The sequence below is a fragment of the Parasteatoda tepidariorum genome, chromosome 9 (assembly GCF_043381705.1).
Source record: "Parasteatoda tepidariorum isolate YZ-2023 chromosome 9, CAS_Ptep_4.0, whole genome shotgun sequence".
In the NCBI taxonomy this organism is placed as follows: Eukaryota; Metazoa; Arthropoda; class Arachnida; order Araneae; family Theridiidae; genus Parasteatoda; species Parasteatoda tepidariorum.
This window is the reverse complement of record NC_092212.1, coordinates 87,377,480-87,389,719: the sequence shown is the minus strand read 5'-3', so window position 1 is coordinate 87,389,719 and position 12,240 is coordinate 87,377,480. Positions and strand designations below refer to the sequence as shown.

Sequence of the window (12,240 nt, the reverse complement as noted above, 5' to 3'; positions counted from 1 at the left end):
TTAAAGTATACTATATAACCGATTCTGTGCGTCGTATAAACGATATATTTTTACATTAAAATGAATAGGAATGATTTGGGACCACACTAAAACGTCGTATAAATGTAAACGTCGTATAAGTGATCGTCGTATAAACGATGCTCCACGTAGTTGTATATAAGTTTACCACAGTTTGAGTTTTACAAATCATTACCAAAAGCTCGTTTCCCAAATTTAATATTTAGTGCCCAGAAAATCAGTGTTATGTATGCTTCATCTTATATATGTGAACAAGTGTTTGCGATGAAGCTTAGAAAAAATCATTTCAGAAGTAGACTAATAGACAAACATTTATCCTCGTTCCTTAAAATAAGTACATCTCACTTCGAACCTCAATATAAGGAACTTTTAAAAATGAAGTCACAATTTCATTCATCTCATTAAATATGTAAATTAAAACTTGTATATTTTTCTTTTTTTCATTTTAGACGTTTTTACCTGGCCCACCAAACTTCTTTTTTTCCCGATTTTTTGCCCTCGACCAAAAAAGTTTGCACATCCCTGCTTTAAACCATCAGAAAATTCTATTTCGTTTTTTGCTGATCCCTATTTAATCAATGAATTAATATGTGAAAAAACAGTATAAACATCAAGTGTCAAGTTTCAAAAAATATATTTGAATTTGAGAGGATGAATAAAAAGTATTTTATTAACGATTAAAAATTTGAACAAGATAATAGGGAAAGCGTGAACTAATAGTTGGAATTGAAAAAAGTGTAACAATGAATAGATAAATTTACAGTTTGGTTAATAATATTGCATGAAGTTGAAAAATAATTATCAATTCAATTACATACTGAAAAAAACGTATATTAAATTTTAAATACATAAAAATATTTCGACGATTGAAAGACTGCATAAACAATGCAATATTAAATGTTTAACTCACATTTAATGTTTATCAGTACTTCGATTATTTTTCAATTTAAAAAAAATAGTTATTGTCGCTGTTGCCATCGTTTCAGAAAATTATTGTGCCTCTCACTGATACAACTCAAAAACTATTGCGTGAAACGATATAAGATATTTCGCATTTTTCTAGAACTGATTGAAGAACATTCATATATTAAAAAATGTTTATAAAGTGGTTATTATTTTTTGAATTATTTTACATTAAATGTGAAGATTTCTGTTTTGCGTCCCGTAATTCATTTCAACTGAAACTATTAGCGGGAGAATTATGATTTTTTAGAAACTTATGATTGTACGAGAATGTAATTCGTCTCATTTCTTTTAAAGTTCAAATTAGTTGTGAAGTAACTTAATATTTTAAACGTCTCATGATTGAAATTTCCAATTCGTTTCGGAGTTATTCAATTTTTCTTATTTCTTATATAAAACGAAAGATTGACAAAAATATTTATTTTTTTGCGTCTTTTGTACAAAACAAAATCTTCCCCTTTCATTAAAAAAAATAAATATTTTAATTAGAGGACTTGATATTAATATTTATCTGCGATATATATTTTATTTTATAACCGTATTGAACAACCGACCCAAATTTTGGGTTTATGACTACTAATATTCAAGTCCGTACCCTTATAATTTTGGGACCCAACCCAGAAGACAAAGAAACTCCTGGATCAAATATTGGGAGAAATTTGCCTTCGTGGGGGGGGGGGCTTTTTTATACAACCAAGCCGAATTTGCGTTATATGGAGAGGAAGACCACGAGAACGCCCCACGGTTAGCCTGACAGCAAGAGGACTCTAACCCATGATTCGTCTACCATTGAGGATATTTTACGTCAGAACTGTGGTCGGTGCGAGCTGGGTGCGGAATTCGTAAACAGCCAGCCATCGCTGGGAATCGAACCTGGTTCAGCTCATTGGAAGGCGAACACTCTATCCCCTGAGCCATCGCGGCTCTACTATATCATTTATAACTTTTAGCTGCATCACCAAGAAGAATTTTTTAGTGTCGCTTTTAACGTTCCCTTTTTTTTAAAATGTAAGAATAATTGAAGGCGCTAGTTTAAGATTCGGTCAAAACAGGAATTTTATTCCGAAAAAGGGAAATTTTCTCTCCCAAAAATATAAGTTCTCGGCTCCCCTATCCGTCCAATTATCAGGCTTGTAAGGCTACCCCAGAGAATAGTGTTGAAACCCAAAATACAGCAAACGGTGTTCGACAGTTTAAACCAGTGCCTTTCACTCATTTCAAAATGTTTTAATTATTTCGATTTAAAAACTGTTGATGCGGGTTGCTTAAAAAAGTCATCAAGCGAGATAACACTTCTGAGTTCAATGTAATTTTTGCATAACTTGAAAGTTCATCTTAAAATATTTCTAAATGCAAAAACGAAAGCAGAGTTTTTAATTAAGAAGCAATTTCTTTTTAGTCTGCGTTTTCTTCATTCGAAATGTTATTTTTTTTTATGATTCATATTTATTTTTTAAATTTATGATTCAAATTTTTAAATTTATAATTCATATTATATAATTTACATAAAATCAAAATGAAAAATGAGAAGCAAATGAAGAAAATGGCTGACGAAAAAAAAAAACGTCATTAAAAATAAGAATTAAAACATTATTCATCGTTTGGCAAAAATTAAATATTTCTTCCCGTTTTTTATTCTATTAAATCCAAAATCAACGTCTTTAATCACCTTCCTTATGTAATTTCCGTTTCTGCCAGCAGATGGCGGGGGGGGCGCTAAACATTGGTGCGCCGTCTCTGATCTTGCAGCAACTGCACTGCGAGCTGTAGAGCCCCAGCATCAGGCTAGGTTTGATCATCGTCTGCGGTAAAAATACATTCCACTTTTTCTCCCGTTTAGAGGGAGGAAAATATGGAATTCCAGAGGGTCGCCCTCTGAATGGCTTACAGAAGGAAAGGCGATTCCGGTAACGGGCAAGCGCCCGGATGTGACGATAATCCTAATCACATCGTTTACAGGAAGGTGAGTTTTCTTTTATTCTTTTTTTTCTTTCTTTCTGTCTTGCGCCCCAACACGCCGCCTTCGCCCACTGTCCTACTGAATCGCCTTTTGTTCTGTCGTCTGCTTACGAGAAAGGATAAGAACATTTTACTCCAAAACATTCGAACACACACAACACAAAATATAAAATGCTTAAAAATAATTTTTTTTTAAAAATTTCATAATTGAATCTCCCACCCATGTTCAAATGCAAAATTTTTATTCATATAAAGATAGACTTTCGAATTTTGCATTGCAGAACAGGTATTTTTTTCTTCTTTTTTTTTTAAATTTGAAAAATGCTCTAAAACACCTTGTTTTATTCCACACAAAAAGTTAAACATCAAAAAACAATGTCGAAAATCGAAAACTGAGTTTCTTATTCACAATCAATTTTAATAGTTTTAAAAATATTTTATATCATTTATAAAACATATTATAGAAGTAATCGAATAACACCAACAACTTGCAATACAAAAATCTTTAACTTTTCAACACAGAAAAATGCTTTTTATATTTGCTATTAAAGCATTCGTATTCTTATGTTAAAATATTAGACCATGCATTCTCATATATTTAAAAAAAATATGCGTTACCGTTAAAGTTCAAGTTTTGCTAAATTTACAACATATAGCAAAATATTTGTTTTCCAAAAATGCCTTCTTTCATTAAAAAAAAAATGACATTAAAGAAATAAAAAATTTAATTTTCAAATTGCCTTGTACTCNTTTTAACACCGAAAAATGCTTTTTATATTTGCAATTAAAGCATTCGTATTCTAATGTTAAAATATTAGACCATGCATTCTCATATATTTAAAAAAAATATGCGTTACCGTTAAAGTTCAAGTTTTGCTAAATTTACAACATATAGCAAAATATTTGTTTTCCAAAAATGCCTTCTTTCATTAAAAAAAAAAATGACATTAAAGAAATAAAAAATTAAATAATTAAATTACCTTGTACTATTTCACAGAAAAGTTGGAGAATTTTTAACTTTCCAAAATGATTGTGAAATTTTAAAATTCTCGTAAGAATCAGTTTTTTTTAAATATTTGTACTTTTAAAATATTTTATGTCATTAAAATAAAGTATAATTATATTAAGAAATTAAATTTTTTTTTATAAAATCATATAATGATATCATTATGTTTCGAAATTATTTTATGAAATATTTTTACACGTTTAAATTCTTCTTTAGAAATTAGCGTCTCGTGTTTTAGTTTTTTTATTATAATATAGGGGAAAAAACTAATTTTATTTCCTTTCTGGTTTCATTTTCCCAGTTTCAATTTGTTTCATATTTTCTGTAATTTTTTTTATTAGCATAATTTTTATAATGCTTTCTTTTGAAAATCATCTAAGAACAATATTCTTATGTTCTTCCTTTTTCTTTCTTTCTTTATTTTTTAAATACTTTTTCCTGATTTCATCTGCAAGTTTGCAAGAATAATTTACCCAGTAAGATGTTTTAACTATATGTGCGAAAATCACAAAACCTGTTATAAAGCAGCTTAAAACAAAAATGTTTGTTTGAGTATTCTTTTACAAACTTTATTTTTAAAAAAAAAAGTAGAATCCATCAAAAAGATTAAAAAAAATTATGAAAGTATGTAAAATTTTTTTGAAAAATTAGAAGAGAATTCATCAAAAAAATGAACTACAATTCATCAACAAATTTTAAAAACTAAGCCCCTGCTCACTCTATTCTGCAACTCCGCTTTTTATTCATCATTGTTTTTTTTTTCTTTTTTTCCCTGAACGACGACATTTTCCACAAAAACAAGGAACATTTTGTTCACAGAATACACAACTATTTTAGTTATATGTAAAAACATTTTATTAAACGTAACAAAATGGGTAATTCACCTGTATTCGAAAAAACAATACTTAGTTTTTGCAACAACAAAAAATCAAAATATTATAAGAATTGTCTTGCTCAATATGAATAAATAAATAAAAAGTAATTTTACCTGTTAAAGAGAATTTTGACAGTTCAAATTTCAGTATGAAAGTTACGATATAATAACATATAATTTCTCTCTCTCTCTCTCTTTGTTATTTTTGATTATCTCAAAGCGCAAGCTTATAAAATAAAGATCTCGAGAGAGAAAAAAGCAATGAAGAGACAAGATGCTGCTCCAGCTCTGTAAATTAAATTACCTGGCATAAAATCTCATTTTAAAAGTGTTATTTGATAACAAATTAAAAAAAATTCATTTTGCACATGAAATATTTTCACAATAATGAGTAGTATTTCTTTAATATGTTAACGATTACTAATGAACTTAGCATATAAAGTCAGAGTTCTGATAAAATAAATGCAATCAGACACGCAGGGGTTTGTTCAGGGCAAATTTACTAACGTTTAGCGGTACTTTCACAAATTCAACTTTAGGAAAAGCGGTAGGTTCACGAAATACTTTTAAAAAAGCAAATTCGAAGATTCTTCGCCCCGCCTCTTAAAATTTTGTTCTTGTATCCCCCGTAAGAAATGATAAATCCAGCATATACGAATAGGTAGCACGTGCTTGGTCAGATAGTGGGGTGTGGTAAGAATAAGCGGTCGCTTTCACCACATTATAGCAAGTTTTTTTCTTTTTTCGCAGAGTTTTTTTTAAAAATTAAACTGCCGACGAGCACCCTCTGTAAACTTTACAGGAAGTTAGAATTCTAACATTATTCTAAACATTCAAACATTATTCTAAATTTATTCTAACAGGCCATTATTTTTTATGAAAAATTTTTTTCTCTGTGAAGCTTTTTTCAATATGACTTCGTGGGAAATGTTCTCATAATGAAAATAACTTTTAGTGCAAGTACTGTTAAATGCATGTTGTTTTTTTTTAAAGTTCGAGTTGAAATTGAACAATGAACTATGATTTTTATGGATTTTTAAATTTGGATACAATTTTAAGCCCAAAATTTTATATTAGCAAACTTACTTTTGAATATATGGGGAAAATACATATAAAAATTTACCATATTTTTTTGTTGATTTTTTAATGTAACTTTTAACTTTCACAAATTATATCTAAATTTTCACAAAATAGGTACCTCTCATGAAAACCTAAACAGACTCTAGGCATAGGTTTCAATAGCCTAATAAGAAAATGGGTACCGATGTTATAGATAAGAGTATAAAACCCAGATTATATACTTAGACTTATATGGCAGGACTGCTTCTTATAAGAGAAAATGGCGATGATTAGTTGAAGATAATGAAAAATGTATGCCGCATTATCAGACTGAGCATAATCAGGGTAAAAAGAAGAAAAAAAACTGTGGCTTGACTACCAGTACGATTATTGAACATCAATATATAAGACATGTTAACTCGATTCAATTTTGTGGTACCTTGGACAGGTAAAGGAACGTAAAGATCATCGAAACTCCTTTCCCCACCCACAAAGCTACATTATTTTATATTTATTAAAAACAGGACAATTCTTTGTCAATTATATTAACCACTAACAAATTTGAAATAAATGTGGTGCGGATTAGTAGTGCATTATGTCGATTACAACCAATATGGCTTAGTTATGTCACAGCAAAAACATCAATTCTAAACAATTTTGTAATTCTCAAATGAAAAAATTTTTTAGTACCTTGGGCAGGGGTTTCCAACTTACATGAGGCTGAGGGCCACAATTAAAAACACCATTCAAATGGCGGGGCCGCAACTTTATCAGAATTTCATATAGGACACTTTTACGTTTGACGGAACATTAAATATTACTGTAGGTTTCTTATCAAGTTGTACAAAACAAAAGTATTGAATTACAAATTAAAATAAGAAGTAGATTTTTAAATATATTTAATTGCATATTAAAAAATTCTGGCTACAATAACTTTAATGTGCACCTATGTATTAAACAATTAATGATATCAAACTGTTAACAGATATCAAATTAAGATATAAAACTTAAAAGTATTTAAAACCCATATAGAATTTTTACAAAAATTGTCGACAAAAAAATGACAACTAATATATTTTAGATCGCGCGCCGCCGAAAAAGGCTTCGTGGGCCGCCAGTTGGTAACCACTAATCTAGAGAATATCTCAAGATTAGTTTTTTTTTTCCTTAGGAGGTAGCAATTCTGTTATACATCTACTTAAATTATTTACATGAGGTGGTGGACAGAATTATTTTATTAAAATATTAATAGGCTACCACTAGGAAAATATTTAGCGAAATCCAGTGGAGACCTTTTTCCCATTTGTGCAATAACTATAGGGGATGCCGCTTTCTGCCAAATTTTAAGTAAATTGGTATCGAATGAAATAGTACAACTTGTAGATAAGTTTCACTGTGAGATATCTGCAATAAAGTTGCATTTCATATGATGCTTTGAATTCTTCATATGTAGAGGTGGAAAAATATGTTAAAATGAATCATACTGAACTAAAAACAATAATATAAAATTCCTACTTAGGTTAACGAAGAAAAATTTCATTTTAGTTACTTTTTATAAAATAATTAAAATTTTTCTCTCTCATATTAAATTGAAATTAATTGATTAAATTTAATGATTGAATTAATATTTGAAAAAAACTGTATTAACATCAAGTGTCACAAGTTTTAAAAAAATTTATTTGAACTTGAATAAATTATTTGAACTTGAGTGAGTGAATAAAAAGTATTTTATGAACAACTGAACATTTGAACAAGATATAGGAAGAGAGTATGAACTAATAGTTAGGAATTGAATAACTTAAATTTCTTTGTCATTAGAAAATATGTGTTTAGAGAGAGGAGCAAGTTTGCATCTCTGTAAGTTAAGGCAAATACTTAATTCTCTTGAAATGAAACGAGGCTCTGTACCGCCTTATCTATAAAGAACTGTTTAAAAGTACATTATCCTTAACATTATTTACAAAACATTATACACAATGTACATTATCTACAAAGGTACATTTTTACTCATTTAAAAGTGCAAAAGTAAAAACAAGCATGAATACAAAGATTTTACTACTCCATAATATATAAAATCTTCCGGTGCAGATGGGGTTGAGGTCTGTTGTGGTTGCTGGCTATAGCTGCTCAACAGACACACCTACGAATTTATGAAATGAATTTCACTACCCAGTTGTTAGTCTGATGACTCCCCTAGTCTAAATTTTTGATGGTTTTCCATTGATGGAACGATATAATCTTGATGGTAACCATCAATAATTCCATCATGAACCATTGTATTTTTTGATGGTAACCAACATAAGTAACCATCACCTCAATGTAGGAATTCGAACTGATTTATGATGGTGCAACATAAAGAATAGCAACTTGTTTCGATGGTTTGTGCATGTTCAACCATCAGAAATCATAGTTTCCTAGAAATCAAATGTTGGAACGATCATGAGCCACTATCACCCCAGTGCAGGAATTCGGACTGATTTATGATGGGCCCACATTTAAAAAAAAATGTTTTGATGGTATATTCCTGCTGAATCAACAATAATTATTATTAAACCATCATGAAAATGCATTGTTGTACCATTATGGACTATCACGAATTTCCATCATATTATCTTAGAAATCGAATGTTTGAATGGTCATGANGTTGAGGTCTATTGCTGCTCAACAGACACACCTACGAATTTATGAAATGAATTTCACTACCCAGTTGTTAGTCTGATGACTCCCCTAGTCTAAATTTTTGATGGTTTTTCCATTGATGGAACAATATAATCTTGATGGTAACCATCAATAATTCCATCATGAACCATTGTATTTTTTGATATGGTAACCAACATAAGTAACCATCACCCCAATGTAGGAATTCGGACTGATTTACGATGGTCCAAGATAAGAATAGCAACTTGTTTCGATGGTTTGTGCATGTTCAACCATCAGAAATTTCCATCATAGTTTCCTGGAAATCAAATGTTGGAACGATCACGAGCCACTATCACCCCAGTGCAGTAATTCGGACTGATTTATGATAGGCCCACATTTAGAAAAATGTTTTGATGGTATATTCCTGCTGAACCAACAATAATTATTATTAAACCATCATGAAAATGCATTGTTGTACCATTATGGACTATCACGAATTTCCATCATAGTATCTTAGAAATCAAATGTTTGAATGGTCATGAACAATCATCCTCTCAATGTAGGAATTCGGACTGATTTATGATGGTTCAACATTAAAAATCAATTTGTTTTGATGGCATATTCCTGAGAACCAACACCTGAGAACCATCAGGGAAATATATAGTAGTTGGAACCATCATGGTTTATTGGTCCATGAGAATCAAACTTCTCTTGATGGTTAACCATCATAGTGTATTAAAGTAGCATTTTCCATCATGGAATGATGGAAGTCTGTGGGCATATCAAATACCATGAACGCATAATGGAAAATGTTGGATGATAGTAACCATCAAATTATGTTAGACCTTCATGAATAGTACTGAAACCAACATAAACTATCAAAAATTTTGACATGGGTCAATACCAGGACTTGGCTAATTTTTCCGGATAACATTCATTTATGTTTGGCACAATTTATTCACACTTTCCCTATATATCTAGTTCAAATGTTCAATCGTTAATGAAATAATTTTTATTCATTCACTTAACTTCAAATACATTTTTTTAAACCTGTGACTCTTGATGTTTATACTGTTTTTTCAAATATTAATTCATTCATTGAATTTAATTAATTAATTTTAGCTTTATACAGGAGAAAAAAATTATAATTATTTAATAAAAAGTAACTAAAATAAAATATTTATTTGTCGAAATAGGAGTAGGAATTGGGTATAATATGAAAAAAACACAACTACTTCGATTTAGTAGGAACAACATATGACGCAATGCTAAACGAATGGAATTTAGTTGTTGTTTTAGTTATTGTTATTAGTAGTTGTTGTTATTTATTTTAGTTGTTGTTGTTTATTTNTTTAAAATTGTAGGGAATGACACTTGATGTTAATACTATTTTTTCAATTATTAATTCTTTAAATTTAATCAATTTCAGCTTTATACAGGAGAAAAAAATTATAATTATTTAATAAAAAGTAACTAAAATAAAATATTTTTTTTGTCGAAATAGGAGTAGGAATTGACTTGAAATTGTATTTTTTTTTATATTACTTGATTATCTTTAGAAGAGATGAGCCGCAGGCCAATGGCTGCTAATTTTTGTAGCGACACATCTTTATTTAGAATACATAACATTTAATTTACTTTTCACTCTAATTTTACTCCAGTTACCAAAAAATTCCACCTTAAAATTACATTTTCAGAGAAGAACGACCTCGGTTTCACAGATATAGTTAGATAATGTTGATAATTTTTTTTGATCTTGTATAGAATTTTAATTCAGGAAAACCTTGGTAATGTGAACGCATTTGATATAAATATATGATAAAAATAGGCTCACTAAAGAGAAGGACAAGTAATTTCAAACATCTAACTCTCCAAATTATTTAAGCTAGATTAGAATGATAGTTAAATAAATGTAAAATAAGAAATGGAGAATTATATTTATTTAAAAGTAAATAAAGCATAATGATTAAAATTCAAAAGCAACTATAGGAATACACAATGTAGGTTTATTATTCTCATACAAAATGTGCTTACCATAAATGAATAAATCCAAAAGAATGATTCATTGAAATGTAATTGACAAAAGTTGCTAACAAAACATGAATATCTTTTATCATTTTCTTTGAATATAAATATTAAATAACACAATAATTATTCGAATGCTATTTCTAATGTAAACATCACTAAAATCCAATTTTTAATTAATAAAAGCACATGCTAGACAATTGATTTAATAAAAATTCCTTGTTCTAAGGATATTGAATTTTTTGTTTAAAAAATACTTTTATTTTTACATAACTTGAAAGATTTTATTATATTTTCAGTATAAGTTGATTTACGTTATATTACAAAATATTTACGTTATATTACGAAATATTTATACTGCATTACGAAATACGAAGTGCAAGTACCCAATTGAAAAAAAAAATCAGTTAATTGCCCGTACGTTGTTTTTCAATTGCATAGCAATACAAATATTATTTGTTTACCACTATTACCAAATATTATAATTTATTTGATAAATCAAATGACTTAATAATTCATTAAAAACTATCCTTTTCAAGAAATATTTATTAATAAAACTCGAACAATTGGGAAAACAATAAATTGAAGTTAAAAAAAAAGTATTCCTTCACTAAATTTTTTTTCAAAAAATTATGCTTATTCTCTCATATTAAATAATTTATTTGATGGTGTAACCTTTTAGTAGGGCAAATAACTTTCCCGTTCGTTCGTGCAAACTACTTTTGTTTAATTCCTTTTTACTCAACATTTCGTTTAATCAATTTTTCATCACAATGATGTTGCAAGTGAAGTCATACACTTAACAAGATTATTTTATCATTTAATAGCCAGCCTTCTTTAATAATATATGATATTTTATAATCAATTTAATCCAGATGCAACGAAAACAGTTTGGCTTTACTATTTTAGAAGCGCTTAATATACTGTTTATTTATATTGCAAAGATACGAAAAGTGCTTTAAATAAAATAAGCCTGAATGATCAAATTAAGGGGATATAGGCAAAAAAGAGGTGCATGGTGGAACCAGAAGTAGCCCATATATGCAGAGAAACTACTGTAGTCGCTACTTTTTTTCGTAGTTTGTAGTGTATTGAGCTCCTTTTTTTTTTTAAAAAAAAAAAAAGTAGTGTAGTGCGATACAAATGATCAATAATTTGTAGCGAATCTTGGCAACTACTTTTAATGTTACGGTTCTAATATAATTTATTTTTCGAATTTGATGGGTACAAATCACATCATTCAATGGATAATGACCCTGTGGCTGCAGCTGAGCGTTAACAGAAATGACGTATTTAAAATCACTTATAACTAACATTTAATTACACGTGATTGCATGATTCTTTCAAATTGTGCAAACTGTTTTGTCGTGTGAAATTTTACAAAACATTTGTTGCGATTGTTAGTGTAGGAGTGTTTCCATATTTTTGTTCAATCCATGTAATAATTTTTTCTTTAGAAATGGATACATAAAGCAACTTCTTTCAAAACATAAAGCAACCTCTATTTTTAGAAAATTAAAGAAAAATTTGAAAAAAAAATGTAAAATTACACAGGAAAAGTCTTTCACAATTAAGGTTGTCAGAAACTATATATATATATACAGGGGTGATTGTGAACCCAAGTCAAAATTCCGGAAAATTTCTTGAGTTTAAAAAAAAAAAAAAAAAAAAAAAAAAAAAAAAAAAAAAAAAAAAA

The 12,240-nt window shown here is 28.8% G+C and overlaps 1 protein-coding gene across 4 annotated transcripts in view; it reads left to right on the top strand.

Moving 5' to 3' along the window:
- LOC107439727 (Regulator of G-protein signaling 7) overlaps window positions 1–12,240 on the top strand; it is a 79,241-nt gene that overhangs the window by 7,482 nt on the left and 59,519 nt on the right. For 2 of the 4 annotated variants that reach the window (XM_043054088.2, XM_071184729.1), the window contains exon 4: window positions 2,822–2,944. The exons of 1 other annotated variant lie outside the window; for it this stretch is intronic. In XM_043054088.2, the coding sequence (XP_042910022.1) occupies window positions 2,861–2,944 (84 nt within the window). In that variant the 5' untranslated portion in view covers window positions 2,822–2,860. Of the gene's footprint in view, window positions 1–2,729; window positions 2,945–12,240 lie in introns of those variants that run through there. One more of the 4 variants, XM_071184730.1, reaches the window with a different exon arrangement.